Genomic DNA, 18,328 nt, shown 5'->3' with positions numbered 1-18,328 from the left:
GAATTTTATTGCACTGTGAATGTGTTCTCTTAGGAAAATCCGTCATATATCTGTGACAATGTCATGCTGCAGTTGTGGGTTATTTGTAGTAAATAACCAGTTCAGCCAGCTATAATACTGTTATAGAATAACATGCTCTCTGTTTGAAAGACATAGTATTTTATTTTATTTTTTTATCCCTTTAAAACACTTCAAGGAATAGATTAGCAAAACAACATAAATGTCTGCAATGCATCACAAACCACAAATTAAGTCAGTCATCAAAAACATTTCTTACCTAAGATAACCTTTACTTTGCAATAGGTGATGATAGGCTAGTATTACTTAAACATAATAACTGCCACTAATCCCAATTTTTTTTTTACTCATCTACTTAACATACTTTTAAGGGAACATTAATACACTGATTCATCAAAAAATGCTCAGATACTCATTTGTGAAAATAACTGGCCTACAAGTAGTTGTGAAAGTGAAACTTTTTTGTGAGAATGTAATGATTATACATGTATGTATGATTATAGTATTAGATATATGTTGGTGGTCTCTCACCAAGAGATACACAATCCAAAAGATTATTATATGAGAGCCATTTTAGTAGACAAGTGGAAAGGCACTTTTACTTTTCTACAGCAATTAGACAAGCTGTGTTAAGAATGGTTTGCTTATTAACTCATTCACTAGGCAGCATTTTCTATATAGTGAACTGACTAGGGAATGACCAAACTATCTTTGTTTGTGCGGTTCTGAGGACCACCACAGTGCATTATGGTATACATTAGAAATTCTTGCATACATTGTCATTTTGCGATGCTTTGTGGGAGTTTAATAGTAAAGTATATAGGGAATACAATGTGCTGTTGAACATCTGAAAAACACTCACCAATCTTTATCCTCCACCAACACTACAACACTTTGTATTGTACTGTTGGCATTTTAAGTCTTTTCTTGTGGTTATTCACACACATTCAGAAAGGTTCAATTCCACAAATGCATCCAAAACAGATCCTAAACATAAGAGTATGTAATCCAGTACTACCCAAAAGTTTTAACTACTCCATAAAAATCTTTCTTCTTAGCAGTTCTCACTTACCCTGTAAAACACATAATAACAGAATAAATATGTTTGAACTCCAGCCACTTTATGGACTTCAGCTCCACCAGCAGCTCACCTGATTTACTTTAATAAAGGAGTGATTAGATAAAGTGAGTGTTGGGTGGGAACTGTAAATACTGCACTTAAATCATTTGTACTGTTAATATTAATATGAACTGATTTTATAAATGTATTCTAATTGTAGTGGGGTTTTTTTTCTTTCAAAAATAATTGGTGTCCAGATAAGTAGCTTAACATTCACAGATGTATTCAGAGCACTGTATATGTATCTAAACATTTTTTGACTGTCTTCAAATTAATATTATATTCTTCAGGCTTTTAAAAAACATTCATCTTTAACTCAGTACATGTGTATTTTATTCATTCCCTTTCAGGGATACTGACAGACAATAGCAACCTCATTTTAACTAGCCTGCATTACTGATGTTATAAACATAATTAATAATCATAGTAAGTGAAGTAGTTGCACAAGTATTCTTAATTGATGCTGCTGAAAGGTTATAATACTTTTAAAATGTGCAATGTTTATGTATTAAGGAGGCACCAAATATTTAGTAACCAAAAATATTCAGCCAAAATGTCAAATAATCATTTAAGATGGAATAATTTATATGGAACAAATTATTTTTTAATGACTTGTCCAAGTTGCAACCTGCATGAGTGAAGCTCTTTATAACTTAGCAAAATTTAAAAAAGTGTCAATATGAATGAACAATTTGTCAAGTTCTCAGTATTTTTTATTATTTTGGCCATAAACTGTGCATCTCTAGATTTAATTAGAAACAGTCTTTTGTCATAGAAATTCTAATTTTAAGCACAGAGCATTTTGCATAGGTCAGCTTTTGACCTGGATAGAAGAACAAATGGGCAACTAAATAATAATAAGAATCTTAATAAGAATCAAAGATCATTGCATTCCTACACTGCAAGTATGGTGCAGCTACAACTGTGTGAGAACATTTATCTACAGTTCATTTCTCCTGCAACTCCTACAAGTGGCAGCAGAGCACACAGTGACTGTAGAGCCCTGTGTGTAGAATTAAAGCTGTGTGGATTCAGCAGATGGTGTGTGGGCTCTGCAGGTGAGTCTTCAGCTCAGGGTTCAGCAGGTGAAGGTCAGTTTGAAATCGGCCCACTGCAACGAAGGGGGAGAAGAATAGCTTATTAAAAAGCACGACACATTTATTTTGATTTGCATATAATTGAATCTCTCCCTCTGTCCCTCTATCCATCTCTCGCAGATGCCCTTGCGGAGTCCTACCCCTGGGAGTGTTTCGTCTTTGCGCTGGCAGTTTTTGTGACCATGACTAATCAGATCCACAAGTGGTCTCACTCCTACTTCGGCCTGCCTCGCTGGGTCACCCTGCTGCAGGACTGCCACCTAGTGCTGCCCCGCAAACACCACCGCATCCACCATGTTTCCCCTCACGAGACCTACTACTGCATTACTACAGGTAGACTCAAACATTCATACTCACCTGTACAGCTCAGACTCATTCTAATTACCAATAAAAGTAAAGTAATGTACATAGCAGTTGTGACGAACTACAGGGAGAAAATATTGAGATGACTGTTTTTGTTTTTTCTAATAGAAATGCAATTTTCTTGTGAGGAGAAATTTGGGACATTTATTACTACTTGAAAAAAAAAAATCAGGTGCAGCACATCAGCTGCAGATGATTAGAACATATTTAGCATATATCTTGGATGATACTGTACTAAGCCCTTTGAATCAGAATTGTTCATCAGCAAGATATCTGTAATAATGTTAAACATCTCCTCACAAGTAAAACTGTCACATCTAGACATCAATAATAATACCAGGACACTGGCTATATTAATATTATCATGCTGAATTGATGATTTAAATCAGAAAGGCACTAAAAAGGTTGTAGATGCTTTTGAGTCTGGAAAGGAAATTTTAAGAAGGACAATTAGAATCATTTGTTGTTCTGTCTGCAAAATAATTCACAACTGAAATAAATGTGAACATATCCAGACCAGACTATCCCAGCCTAAAGAGGAGAGCACAAGATGTTTAGGTGCATCTCAAAAAAAATTAATATCTATTGAATATTGAATATGAAAAGTTGCTGTATTTCAGTTCAAAAGGTAAAACTGTATAGATGTATTACACCCACAGTGAGCTATTTTAAGCATTTTCTTTTATTGTTGATTATTATGAATTACACCCAATGAGAACCCAAAAGTTAGTAGCTCAGAAATTTGAGTATTATATACAATTGTGTTCAAAATAATAGCAGTGTGTTTAAAAACATTACTTAAGTACAACATCTTTATAATATTTATTTATTTCTATGCATTGGGAACATTGCATACTGTTTTCCAAATAAAAAAAAATGAAATGTATATACTTTCATTAAACTACTTTACAGAAAATAACAAAAAATGAAAATTGGGCTGTTAAAAAAAAAAGTCAGTGTCTTTACAAACTCAAAATATTAATTTGCATTTCTTGGTTTTGCTTCAGAAATGGCATCTTTGATGTCACCCCACAAGTTTTTATCAGATTAAGGTCCGCTCCATAACCTCAATTTTGTTGTACTGGCACTAAGATTTTGCTGGTATATTTGGCAGTGTTACAAGTCCTGCTGAAACAATAAAATATGCTTCTCAATAAAAGTTGTCAGCAGAGGGAAGCATAAAGTGCTGTAAGATTTTTGGGGGAAACTCTGGACTTCATATAACACAGTGAACCAACACCAGAGTCTGAAGGAAGAGTAGAGAGACACAAAGTCCAAGCTGCTTAATGTCTACTGTGAAGCTTCCGAAATCAGTGATGGTTTGGAGAGACAGAATGTCTCACTGGTCTTGATCCACTGTGTTATGTCAAGTCCAAAGTCAGTGCAGTGTTTTTCGGAAAAACTTACAGGACTTCATGCTTCCCTCTGCTAACAACTTTTTTGGAGATGTGGATTTCATTTTTCAGCAGGATTTGGCACATTACCAAAAGTAACAATTAGTCTTATATAATATTCTTATTTGAGATACTGACTTTTGTGTTTTTATTGGCTGTAAGCCATAATCAACAATAAAAGAAATAAACACCTAAAATAGATTCCTCTGTGTGTAATACAGCTATATATGAGTTTCACATTTTGAACTGAAATAAATTACCTTTTAAATTATACTGTAAATTTTTTTTATGCACCTGTATGTATGTTTTAATGTATATTATACTGCTTGAACACCACAGCATCTATCCCTTTTTGTTGTAGTGTGTTGTAGCTCATATGAAGCTGGATGCATCCAGTGCTTTGTTACTGTAGTTCAGAAATGTTTCATGTCTTTCAGTAGAACAGTTATCCAGTGTTTTCACTAGATGTTAGGTATGGATTAAAAATAGCTTAAGACAATTCAAGTGTGTGTGTAAAGGCATTAAGCCCCTCTGATAGCTTGAACACTCTGTATGCGGCATGTGTGTCTTTGAGAGAGCAGAGTAGGGATGCTTGTGCGTCACCCTGCGCCCCTGTGGACAACAGATGTGAGTGTGGGGGTGGAGTGTGTGTGTGTGTGTGTGTGTGTGTTTCAGACATGGAGAGGGACAGAAAGCTGGTCCTTCTTTCCAGCTTGGTAGAGGGAGAGGGAATGATGAAGACAAAGGAAGGGAAATGTCTCTCTCTGTCTGTCTGTCTCTTTGCCCTATCTCTGGGGGTTCTCCTCCACCCTCTCTGCCGGGTCCCCCAGGGCCCCCCGGCCTGTCTTTGTGTGCTCCACTGGCTGACAGTCTCCATGTATATTTAATGCTAACCTGCTGTCAGAGCTAACAAACAGGCCTGCATGGAGAGAGACGGATAGAGAAAGGGAGACAAAGAGGAGTAATCAAACAACAAGACATGCTATGTTGCTCTTCTCTTGCACAGAGAGCATCACAGCAGGGACCTCACACACAGCCTTATACATACGTAGCAAAGACACGACATAGGACCAGTGTACTTACAGCTAATATTTGACTGCCTGGGAGTGTGTTCCAGTGTGATGTTCTACATCAAAGCTGGGTCTTAAAGGTAAAAGGCAGAGTGTGTGTATGTGTGTTAGCTTTTGAAAGTATATAAATCAGAACATTGTAATTTAAACAAATGTGAGTGTGTGTGCGCACCCACACTGTCTGAGCGCATGGCACAAATGGCTTTCATGTCAGATCCCAGTGGGACAGTGTGCTTGGTGCTATGATGTGCAGCTGTGAGTGTGTTAGATCTGGCTGGATGAGGTGGTAGGGGTGTGTTTAAATCAGTAAGTGTGTGCATCACTCTGCTTCTATTACCAGCTCTCTTGTCCTGTATCTCCTGGGACATGCTCTATCAGGAAGAGCTGCTGTCCAGCAAGTCCAGTGAATGTGCTTTCGCTGTACAATACAAGAGTAGATGTGTAACCTAACTACAGCAAGGTCCTTAAAGAATCCATTTGTTCAGTATTTAAAATTTCTTTGATGTATAATAGCAAGTATAATTTCTGATTTGGGTGAAAATTGGTTTGACCTAGTGTAACAAGCCTGTGTATGACCCTGTTTGTCCCTGTGTAAATAGCACAAAATAAAATGGTAAAGAAAATATTTTTAAAGGTTTTATCTCAAATTATACACCACAAACTATGTATTGTACTAGGCAAGACATGAATTCTAAATCTAAACCGAGCATAATATATTTGTAATTGAACAGTATTTAACTGATTTATATGTAAATATGTAAATTTTCATATGTTAAAATCTTAAAATCTAGTGCTGTCTGTATCGAGACAAATGTCATTCTGTTCTTATGTAAAAGTGTCCACACAACACTAAAAAGAAAAATAGATTATTTATATATATATATAAAAAATCTATATATATTTTCTTTTTTTTGTGTGATGCTTGTTGAAGACCTCACTCTAAAGTAGTGTCCTCCTAATTTACTTTCCCTCTCTTTTTCTTAGGTTGGCTTAACTACCCTTTGGATCGAATAGGTTTCTGGAGGAGGATGGAGTGGCTGATAGAGAGAGTGACTGGTCAGAAGCCGCGCTGTGATGACATGGCCTGGGCCAAGAAGACCGATTAAGACCCAGAACTGGACTACACCCTCTCCCTCTTCCCGCCTTCATCCCTTGCTTCTCTCCTCCTCAGCCATAAAACTGAGGGGGCTCCTCTTAGAGGGAGAAAAGCAGAATATGGGCCTTACCCCTGACCCCCTTTTTCCTTCCTTTCCTCCCTCTTTCTGTCTCTCCATAATCCTTCCACAGAACCCCTCTGCTACTGAGGCCTTTACCATTCTCTAAGGTCTGCCACACATGGGCCATGTGTCTCGCTTATTCGTCAAGTTCCCTGCTTCCAGAGTTTTTCTTTCACAGACGGAGAACAGAAAGAGAGGGTGAGAGCGTAGCGCTAAAGATGAGCGTGATTATTAATGCTCCTGCAATGCATCCCAATTTTAGCGTTGACTCTAAGCAGTCCTTTCATCATCGGCGGGTGCTCTTCTGAATGTCCGCTGCTGCGTTCTCATATCTGTCAGAAATGTATATTCTCTGGAGGTTGGGCTCTCCAGAGGGTTTTGGGGGGAAATGTTCTTCTATTGTCATCATCTTTTTTACTTTTCTTTTCATTGCCATTGGGTTAGGGGTCTGAGAAGAAACAGTTGTGTATCAGCACTTCCATCAGTCAGAGAGGATACAGGCTCACAGCTAGAATAGAATAGAATTCTGCTATTTTCTACATTACAAGTCCTCCTGTTTTTGGGCTGATGAAGACATCTATAAGTGAACGTTTAAACACAAGGGGAAAGGGTTTTGTTGGCCAGCCGGAGTGGCCCGGGCTTCGCTGACCCTACTGAATGTTTTCCCAGAATGTGTCTGGCTCAGCCTGCATTGGCCTTAAACAAAGCCCATGTTCTTCAGATCAGCATGCTGAAGCTTTACTGCTGTAGACAAGCATTGCTGGTTCCCTGTATGAGGATTGCTGGCCGGTATGGATTAGTTCAAGCAGTCTAGCACATGTTAGTCTGGTTTGGTAAATAGAAAAAAAAAAAAAAAAACCTACTGAATTTTACTGATTTTCTCTTTTTGCTGTGTGAATTAAGAGGAAAAACGTTAGCCATTTTTAAAGGGCCCATATCACAGCAAAAACACTTACAGTTTTTAATAAGTGATGATTGATGCAGTAAGCAAACTCGGCTGCAATGGCAGGACATCTTAAATTTCTTGGGGTTTTTTGTGCCGTCACAAAACCCAGCATATTTAGATTGGGGCTGGACCCGAATATTCGGGTATTCGGATATTCGTTCGTTGAGTAGGTATTCGGTTTTTAATTTTGGTATTCGGATATTCGTTTTTTTTCTCCTTTCCAGAGTTCCACCTCACTCTAACCACTTCTGTTCTCGCGGGTCCCGTCAGAATATCTTGCGCGCGGGACAGAACTGAACTGTTATTGGCTGGAGCGGGAGTTTAATCCAGACGATGCGGGAGCAAATTAATAAATAGTTAAGAAATTTAATAAAGTTAATAATTGTAAAAAAACCTAAAGAAAACTCTCAACGCGCAGGATGGACCGACACACACACGCACACACCGATGGTGTTTGGACTGGGGTAAGGAACGGGACCGCACTATTCAGCGCTGCTGTTTTAATAAATATATAAGTAAATTTGAAGCATTAAATGTAGTTTATTTAATTTATATTAGGAACGTGGGGCGGGAGCGGCAGAAATGTGTATGTGGCGGGCGGGCGCGGGATTAAAAGAAGCAATTTTTTTGCGGAGCGGTAACGAGACAGAAACGCGGGAGCGTGGAAGAGTGGGTTTAAAAATCAGTCTCGCGCAGACCTCTATTATACATGATAAAAAAAAATGCAGACTCTTCGAAACTGATTTATATAATAAAACGTAAGGGGTAATGTGGCAACAGTAGGGGCTAAATCGGTTACAAAAGCCTGGCCTACAAAAATGATGTCTGAACGAATTTCCTCTTATCTAATATAATTTAAAATGGTTTAAAAATATAAAATAATTTCTAAGCAAACGAAATATTTAATATTGAGCTTATAGCCCAAGTGCAAAAATACAAAATCAGTAATATGCTCTGCACAATCCTTAAACCGAAATAGACCAAGTACAATAATGTCATTAACAATGACTTTCCTCTACTCTAATATAATTTAACATGGTTTAAAATATAAAATAATTTCTAAACAAACGAAATATTTAATATTGAGCTTATAGCCCAAGTGCAAAAATACAAAATCAGTAATATGCCCTGCACAATCCTTAAACCGAAATAGACCAAGTACAATAACGTCATTAACAATGACTTTCCTCTACTCTAATATAATTTAACATGGTTTAAAAATATAAAATAATTTCTAAACAAACGAAATATTTAATATTGAGCTTATAGCCCAAGTGCAAAAATACAAAATCAGTAATATGCCCTGCACAATCCTTTAACCGAAATAGACCAAGTACAGTTTACAATGACTGTCCTCTAATATAATCAACAATGTTTAAGAATATAAAATACTTCCTGAACAAACGTTTTTTTTGTTTGTTTTTTTAAGCAAATAGCCTAAGTGTGAAAACACAAACAGCAATTTACTGGGCTGGCTTGCGCAGCGGAGAAACCATAAGCCGCGGTGTGGGGCAACAGAAATTCCGGGATGAAAACACAAAGAAATCTGGGCTAAAAACACAGAAAAAATATGGGGTGAAAACACAAAAATCCGGGGTGAATATGTCTCGTCGGTCAGAGCAAATTGAACATTTTTCAGTGGATTAAAGGGGCCGTGATTTGCTTCTTTTTATTTTTTACCTCTTTTTTTAAAAACGAATATTCGAATATTCGCTTCGAATCAGTGCCGAATATCCGGAGCTCAAAAAACGCTATTCGGGCCAGCCCTAATTTAGATATATGTACGTATTCAGTCTGCAGTGTTCTAATTGTCCTTTTATGTTGATTACTTAAAGGAGAGGTTCAAGACCCATGAAGGCCCATTACAGGTAATATACATACAGAGTATCTGATTTAAAGATACAGTAAATACAGACTTTTATTGTAAGGAATAAAGGTTATTTCTTGCAGTCTATCTCAAGATGGTCTAAAACAAGATAAATTCAGAATTCTTTTGCTTTTCACTGTGGGAATTTAGAAGCATTAAGCAATTGGGAGCAATTATGGCAGGCATTTCTAAAGAGCTCATATTACAGCAAAAACTCTTACTGTATATGGAAACTAAACTGCAAAAACAAAAAACAGCACATTTACATACACTATATGGACAAATGTTTTGGCACACCTACAGGAGTTTTTTTTTTAATAACATTCTATTCTAAATCCATAGTGAGTGATTAAATTAGTTAGTTTACCCTTTTTAACAGTTTTAACAGCTGGTTTGGTAAACTGCACTGTATATTTTAGCACTTGTCAGCCCCACTCTGTATCTCAAATTTCCCTTTTGAGTTACTGTAGTTTAACACTTCCACTTTTCAATAATACCACTCCCAGTTAATTGTGGAATATCTTGAAGGACTAGTTGTTGCAGTGGATGCATCCAATTGAAGTTCTTTAGATTGGCCTTTTCTTTTACTAATTGTTAAAAAGACTACATAACTAGGTGCTTGATATTAAACATCTGAAGCAATTGGACTGAATAAAACACCGGTCCCAATGTTTTTACTCATATACTGTATATCTGTGTATTCAACGTGCAGTATTTCATTTAAATATTAAATTGAAAGTTTTCATGTCAGATTTAAGTAATAAAGGTTAGAAGATGGCTATTTAGAAATGTCTTCTTTACCCTGTGATATACAAATGTCACAAGCAGACTGCTGAAAATACTAAAATACAACAGAAATTGTGGCATATGGGCCCTTTAAGTCAGTCCAATCAATCAGTGTGTTATTCCCAAAAAATGCACAAACAAGCAAATAAATTGCATGGGAATCTACAGAGAAACAGCACAGCTCTCTGTTTCTGCACCCACAGTCACAGGGGCTAATGTTGGCGGTTCCAACAGTTCAGATTAACACAGGTCAGTACAGAAAAAGGTCAGTTTAAACAATACCAATTTTTCTGCATTAATACACTTTGTTTGGGGAAACATTACCAAAGGTCTGTATGCAGTAGATAACCGTTTTTATTTATTTATATAAATCATTAGATAACGCTACCCAACATCCCCTAATCTCTACCCTTCCCCTTAAACGCACTCCCCATTCACACACACACACACACCTACCCGACTGCCAGTGAAAACCTGTTTAGAGCTTGTGTTAGATTGCAGTGTGCAGGTAGACAGTGAGAGTAAAAATACAGCCATAGATCTGTTACAAAACTGTTCGTCTCAACACTGTTTTCATACCTACAGCTGCACTAGTTGAGTTTGTTTTTTCTCTCTATGGCTTTATAATTTTTCTATTTTTTTATTAAACAATCAGCCTTGTATTTATTCTTATTGTCCATCTTGCAGCTAATGCTTGCTGCTAGTCTGCCTTAAATCAATGTTTTTATTAGCTATATGATTTAATAAAGATCCAGTAAGTTACATTTTATATGCTGTGTTTTTTTATTTCATTGTCCTTTTGGAATTATTACTCTGTGCCTTTTCTTTCTGCTGGTGAGTCTGTGTTCTATGAGTCATGAATGATCCTGACTAATTTCTAATTGAAGTGCAGTGAAGGAAATAACAGAGGAAAGCTGCAGTGTTCAAGAGTGGTGCCTGGAAATGAGTCACCACTCTTGCTATTCACTCCATACACATTCATTATACCATTTCTTATGAGTGAAATTTGCTCAGAAATGTATCACTTAATGTAAGGGGCGATCATCGGCACTGCCATTTAAGCTGAAGGAATTACACAAGACGAGTGAAATATGACTTATTGGCGCCCTCTACTGGCTAAATGGTGAACATTAAACATAGCATATTTAAAACAAATAAAAGTTAACTTAAGAATGATTCATACATTGAATCTTTAATTTAATCTTATTGTCAAGTTTTTGCCAATGCCGAACTCTTAACACATTTCCTTTAATATTTTTTCAAATGTGTAAATAAAATTTGAAAAAAAAAAAAAAATGATATAGGAGTGTAAGCTCCTGTTACCTCGACTTACTGACACACATGCTTCTCACAGTTTCTGCTTTGAAGTGCCTTAGGGTGTTTTCACGCCTGAAAGTCCAGACCAGAGTCTGCACCAACATTTGTGTGTTAAATTGTGTACAGATTGATTGTTTTTGCTAGTTTTGGTTTCACACTGCAGTTTATTGAGCTGACTAAAAAAAACTTTACTACATCTTGTTGCCATCAGTTACGTGGGCTACATCTCTGTGTACTTCATACTAATTGGTAGGTAGAATGTTAAGAGCTGCTTTTCCAGGAATTATAGCTCTGTCAGAATTTGACTCCCTGTCACACATGGTCGGGCGCCCCCTGCTGTTCGGTTTCAGAAAGCTGTGTAACCCCACCCATCCCCATAGGTTTCAATGGCAAAACGGAAAACTTTCAATCCCATTTTTTTCCAAATATACTGTAATTCTACCTCCATTATTTAAATGCAACAGTTAGTGTAACCTCTGCTTATATTGTCAAATTTTTATATCCCCACAGAATTCGTTTTTAAAAACGTTATTCAGCTCTACTCAAAAAAGGTGTGGTTATTGTAAAAGGGCTGCTTATGGGCGGGACCAATAACAGACCGTCAGCTTCGCTCCGCTCCGCAGCCTGTGACTGCGAGGCAGCCCTCAGGGGCGGGGTTATTTAAATGAGTAGGCGGTCTCTTTACAGTCTTTCTCCCTCCTCTGGTCTCTACTGCGCAGACTCGGGTATCAGGATCGGAAACATGGCAGAAGATTTTGGCTTCATTTTCATTGAATGAATGGGAACGGCAACACAGCGTCCATCTTTTTTACAGTCTCTGATCGAGACCGAGACCAAAGTAGAAGTTGTGAAAGGGACCGGACCAAAGGACCAGAGTTCGGTCCGTCCCCTTTCACACCTGCTACGCTGGTTCAGACCAAATAATGTAGGTGCAAAAGCTATGGCGTCCAATGTCAAAAGTTTGGGGTGCAAAAATACCAGGTGAAAAAAAAATACCCAGCGTGTTTTTATTTTCCTCTCGAATTCACAGTTCTCCTCGCGCACCATGCAAATTACCTGCGGCTTTTGTGTTTTGCTTGAGCAAGGCTTTTATATCCAGGGTTTGTGACGGACCGCCTACCTCCAAGATGCTGTTAGCCCAGACCGCTCTCCGGTGCTGTTAGCCCGGGTTTAGTGGCCGGAATGACCAGCTCTCTCTTTCAGCGCCTGGAGCGACCGGCCCTCCGACGCTGTCTGCCCGGGTTTAGTGCCCGGGGCGACCGGCTCTCTTGTTTAGCGTCTGGAGCGACTGCCGGTCATTCCGGGCACTATATCCAGGCTAACAGCGCTGGAGAGCGGGATGTTTGGGTTGTAGCATAGACAGTTAGCTAACTCTGCCATCCTTATTTCTCCACCCTCCTTAGGTAGGCGTTCCGTCACAAACCCTGGGGATATCAGCCAATAGCATTCACTGAGGGAGGTAATCCTGACCCCGCCCCCAAATTGTCAAAACCACCCCTTTCATGCTGCAGCATTTTAGGTGGAATAAAAGAAAAAGTGTGACTCTTATTCTCCAGCTTACGGTTTTCTTTCGCCTTAAATGGTGCAGCAATTTTATCCAGGAACCTGCTTCACTGTTTAAGAAATTTCTGGAAACACCAGAGTGATTGTGATTAATGTAATTAAATACAGCTGCAGCATTGAAACTGGGAAAAAAAAGTTGACTTTGCTTATTATGGTGGAAATTACTTGTAAGTAAATTGGTGTAAGGGGTTTAAACGAGTGCTAGAGCATATACAACTATTAGTAGGTTTTCACTGTTCACTCTTCTGCTACAAAGTTTTGTTCAAACACGTTTCCTGTTGCACTACGAAGCTTTTAAGGAAATAAGAGGTTTCTTCTAATGACTTGCATGTGGGTCGTATTTGTGCAGGTGTTGCTGCACAGTAGAAAAATGCTGCATCAATATAAAGTCCTGCTAAACTCCTGAAGATACTTTTCAGGCAAATTACTATTTTATTCTGTAACATTCAATCTCCTGCCTTTGCCGTGGAACACACTTACCTCTCAAAACAGGACTTGCAGCTGGTATTTTTTAGCAAGATAATGATCGCCCACACACAGCAAGGGTTTCCCAGGAATGTCATCTCCAGATTGCATCACTTCCTTGACCTGGCCAATCAATAGATTAATCACCAATTAATAATTTATCACCACAATCATTAGTTAATATGTAGTGCCCCTATCTTTTTCAAATTAATTGTTAATTGTTACACTCAAGTAATATATAGACAGGGAACTTCGTTAGCTGCCCTCTGTCATAAATAACACTCATATAATGACATTGGTTTATTTTTGTAAATATGGAGCAAAATTTACTTTGTAAGTCACTACAAATATTAACCAGTTAGTCTAAAGCATGGGTTAGATTTTTACACATTTTTCACCAATTTACAGTTACTCAGGTAGCTCACACTTATTGACATCTTTTGTAAATGTAAAATTTATTAAATCCTTGGATAACTTATTCTAGGTAGCTTCCTAGAAGAACAAAACCCCACATTCCTTAAACAAGGCTTTGCTTTGCAAAGGACATAATATCTTAACTTGTGTGGAATTTATACAAAAATAGTAAGCAGAATGTGTAAAAGCAGAGAGAGATGGGGAGACATGACACGTTTCATTTTTTGATATTAATAAACACACGCATATATAACCCGCCTCTCACTTTTACAGTGATCCTTGATAAAACTGTCAGCAGTCTTTTTAAATGGCTTTGTAGACGTTTCTACAGTAGGTCCACTTTATAAATTTGGCATATCATGACAATCCCTTCAGCATTAACACAGTAATTTACAGTCGCCAGTGCATTCTCAAGTGCTATTCAATGCATTTAAATTTCTGCCCCAACATGCCACAACAGTTATAGCCAAAAACTGATTCTCTGTTGTAGTAGTGGATATGTTGTGACATTATGGAAAATAATGAAAAACGTAAAAATGTGTGTCATATTTGCATGGATTTGAAAACAAAATATGTATTACATTTTTTTTTTATTTCCAGTTGTAATAGCCAAGATCTACCTCTCCCATTTGACAGTGGACCTGTTGTGGCATTATGGAAAAATAATGAGTATGGATTTAAATAATAACAATGCAGTGACATTTTACCAAACTTGCACGGGTGATAGCCAAGGATGGCCTCTTATATAATAGTGAAGCTGTTGTGGAAAGACTTTATTTATATTGCTCTTTTGCATGGATTAAAAAAAAAAAAGTTTAATTAAAAAAAACAATGCAGCGATATTTGCATGGATGGTAGACAATAGTCACATAATCGTGGAGCTGCATTATGGAAAAATTATGAGAAATTTTATTTTATAAGGCTTGGATTTTATTTTAACAATACAGTGATTTCCCCCCCCCCAAGTGTTGATAGGGAAGGACTGTCTCTATCATGTGGTAAGAAAAATCACTACTTCATTAATCACACATTTGGGACAAATTAAGTCACAGCTTAAAACTAAAAAAATGTGTGTCCGTAAATTTACAATAAATAGAAAAATAGACAAGCAGTATCGTTTTTATTGACGTGGGAACCATAATAAATATAAAATTTTGCACCAAAGTTATAATATAATATACATCATACGTATTGCATACTTGAGGTGAATAGTTAATTCTGGTATGTACATGTGTGAGTAAGCGTAAAAATAAATCCCACGAAAGCCATACTATTAATGTTGAGAGCGTTACGTCTACATAGACCATCAGTTTATTGAAGCACATAATGTACACCGCGGTCCCGCCATCTGCACTTAGAAAACGCTCAGTAGCGTTATCTACACCGAAAACTGGAGTGCGCGTCTAAACCGTGTTTTACTGTAGCCGCGTGCACAGCGCACCCGAAGGAGCAGAGACTGGCGCTTCTCGTACAGAGACTGAAAATGGAACAGAAACTAGTTTTACACCTAAATAAACATGATTTAACGAGGTCTAATCAACAAATATACACCAGAAAGACCACTGCTTATCTGTAAAACAGTGTAACATTTTAAAAATATTTGCAGTGCTTTTAAATAAGCAAATCAAATTGTTATCATATCACAGCACTACATTTTTGAAGATCTTGTTCTCATGTATCCCAATATATGTTTAAAGTGACATACCAAAAATGTCCATTCGGTTTTGTATAAAAGAGATTTCGGAGTGCTATAAAACCAAGAAAATCCAAATGTTATCAAATCAGATCATTCCATACTATTAATGTCATGCATATCAAGTGATTTTACTGTATAATTTTGAAGACACTGGATACCAAAATTAGAAAAAATGTTGATTCGGTTGTGCATAAACCACATTTCGGAATCCTTTAAAACCAGCAAATCAAATTGTTATCCAATGCCACCAAGAAAACCTCGAAGAAGACATTCCATTGTATTAATGGCATGAGCAACAAGTGATATTACTGTATCATTTTGGAGTAACTGGATAACAAACAAAGAAAAGCAAAGCAAATCTAATTGTTATCCAATGAAATCCAGAAAGTCTTGAACACATTCCATACTATTAATGGCATGAGAAAAGGTGATATTACTGTAATTGATTTGCTGGTTTTATTGTACTCCGAAATGTGGTTTATGCACAATCAAACAGAGATGTTTTTTTAAGTTTGGTATCCAATTACTCCAAAATGATACAGTAATATTACTTATTTCTCCCGTCATTAATAGTATGGAATATGTTCTTCAAGACTTTCTTGATTGTATTGGATAACAATTTGATTGGCTGGTTTTATAGGATTCTGAATCTGGTTTATGCACAACCAAATAGACATTTTTTCTAAGTTTGGTATCCAATTACTCCAAAATGACACAGTAACATGACTTATTTCTCACGTCATTAATTGTATGGAATGTGTTCTTCAAGACTTTCATGGTTTCATTGGATAACAATTTGATATGCTGGTTTAATAGGACTCCCAAAATGTGGTTTATGCACAACAGATTAGACATTTTTTCTAAGTTTGGTATCCATTACTCCAAAATTATACAGTAATATCACTTGTAACTCATGTCTTTAATAGTATGGAAAGTGTTCTTCGAGACTGTCTTGGTGGCATTGGATAACAATTTGATTTGCTGGTTTTTAAGACTCTGAAATGTGGTTTATGCAAAAGCAAATAGACATTATTTCTAAGTTTGGTATCCAATTACTCCAAAATGATACAGTATCATTACTTATTTTTCACGACGATAATTCGATTTTCTTGGTTTTATAGCACCCCGAAATCTCCTTTATACAAAACCGAATGGACATTTTGGTATCCAAGTACTCTGAAATGATACAGTAATGTCACTTTAAACATTGGGATACATGAGAATAAGATTTTCAAAAATGTAGTGCTGATATGATAACCCTTTGATTTGCTTATTTAATAGCACTCCAAACATTTCCAAAACGTTACACTGTTCTACAGATAAGCAGTGGTCTTTCTGGTGTATATTTGTTGATTAGACCTCGTTAAATCATGTTTATTTAGGTGTAAAACTAGTTTCTGTTCCATTTTCAGTCTCTGTACGAGAAGCGCGAGTCTCCGCTCCTCCGGGTGCGCTGTGCACGCGGCTACAGTAAAACACGGTTTAGACGCGCACTCCAGTTTTCGGTGTAGATAACGCTACCGAGCGTTTTCTAAGTGCAGATGGCGGGACCGCGTTTAATGAACGGCTCTGCAGACGGACCCTTCTACATTTTTTTCGTTGATCTTTTTATCTTAATATCACGCGTAAACTCGTATCGAGATTTAAATCGGGGGTGAAATGATCCGCTCTATGTGGGAACTCAGTGATTGTGAACAACTAATTGAAGACAACCCAATTTTTCTAGTCTTTTGCCACCCACGGTACAGCCCTGGTTCCGAGTCTTGGGCGCTTCGCAAAAAAATGGTCAAAGTACCTCCAATAAATCCCTCTCAGCGTCCTCTGGAGCTCTGGAGTCGGGTATGCCACACTCCCGCGCCGCTGGTCGCATCTCCAGCTTCACAAACAGGGCTGTATCCAGCTGTTAGTTCCAGTAACTCCTAATAAAACAGCTGTAATGAAGCACAGCGACAGTCTCTCACGGGCAGCTGACCAATACCTTTGTTAAGAGAAGCTTGTACAAGCTAACCTGAGCTAACACAAACTCAGCACAAGCTAACCCGAGCTAACACAAACTCAGCACAAGCTAACCAAGAGCTAACACAAACTCAGCACAAGCTAACCCGAGCTAACACAAACTCAGCACAAGCTAACCAAGAGCTAACACAAACTCAGCACAAGCTAACCCGAGCTAACACAAACTCAGCACAAGCTAACCAAGAGCTAACACAAACTCAGCACAAGCTAACCCGAGCTAACACAAACTCAGCACAAGCTAACCAAGAGCTAACACAAACTCAGCACAAGCTAACCCGAGCTAACACAAACTCAGCACAAGCTAACCCGAGCTAACACAAACTCAGCACAAGCTAACCAAGAGCTAACAAACTCAGCACAAGCTAACCCTAATTGACGGTCGCTAATTACTTTCAGCTAACTTAAGTGCAAACTAACAAACTGTTAAAAAGTAAGGACGGCTACTCATAAATACACAGTAAAAACGTTAAGTCACTGACATGTAAAGGGTCTAGCACACACTTACTGCAGGAAATAACAGCGCCTTTTACTATAAAAGTAAAACTTTTTTCGTCCATTCCCCACCTCTCTCTCCTCTACAGCTTCAGCCTCTCGGTCAACCCCTCTCACTCAGGAACCAATAGAACGACCCAAATCGTGAGCGTCTGTTAGACTATCCATTCATAAAGAAATTTTACTACATATATATATATATATATATATATATATATATATATATATATATATATATATATATATATATATATTTGTATGTATGTTTATAATGTATATGATGTCTATGGATTTTACTGAGCTGTCCGCTCCAACCAAACTCAACTCTGTACCTACTTTTTTTTCTCGCATTTTACCCTTACATACAGGTGGAAACACTTATCACTACTGTGCTAAATCAAACTTCACAAGGAAAAAATACTATTACAGTTATTTTTCTTGTGCCAGTTCACGTTCAGAATAAACTAAAAGTTTAAAGTTCAGTTCA

The 18,328-nt window shown here is 37.5% G+C and overlaps 1 protein-coding gene and 1 long non-coding RNA gene across 4 annotated transcripts in view; one reads left to right on the top strand and one right to left on the bottom strand.

Annotated features, from left to right (window-relative positions):
- si:ch211-212o1.2 (TMEM189_B_dmain domain-containing protein) overlaps positions 1-10,647 on the top strand; it is a 38,471-nt gene extending 27,824 nt beyond the window's left edge. Inside the window, exons 5-6 of the mRNA XM_007249191.4 lie at positions 2,356-2,568; positions 6,047-10,647. Of these exons, the coding sequence (XP_007249253.1) occupies positions 2,356-2,568; positions 6,047-6,168 (335 nt within the window). The 3' untranslated portion in view covers positions 6,169-10,647. The remainder of the gene's footprint in view (positions 1-2,355; positions 2,569-6,046) is intronic.
- On the bottom strand, positions 143-18,037 carry LOC111194770 (uncharacterized). Of its 3 annotated transcripts, none has more exons than XR_002651245.2 (4): positions 17,855-18,037; positions 17,129-17,264; positions 13,239-13,346; positions 143-2,249 (listed from the first exon to the last, which is right to left on the bottom strand). It is a non-coding gene; the product is annotated as an uncharacterized LOC111194770 (long non-coding RNA). The 3 variants fall into 3 exon arrangements; XR_007440746.1 differs by lacking the exon at positions 17,855-18,037 and adding an exon at positions 17,625-17,842 and having other exon boundaries at positions 17,129-17,341; XR_002651243.2 differs by lacking the exon at positions 17,855-18,037 and having other exon boundaries at positions 17,129-17,832.
- Positions 18,038-18,328: the final 291 nt, after the last annotated feature.

This window comes from Astyanax mexicanus, chromosome 9 (genome assembly GCF_023375975.1).
Source record: "Astyanax mexicanus isolate ESR-SI-001 chromosome 9, AstMex3_surface, whole genome shotgun sequence".
NCBI classification, from domain to species: domain Eukaryota; kingdom Metazoa; phylum Chordata; class Actinopteri; order Characiformes; family Acestrorhamphidae; genus Astyanax; species Astyanax mexicanus.
This window is presented reverse-complemented; position numbering and strand designations above follow the sequence as displayed.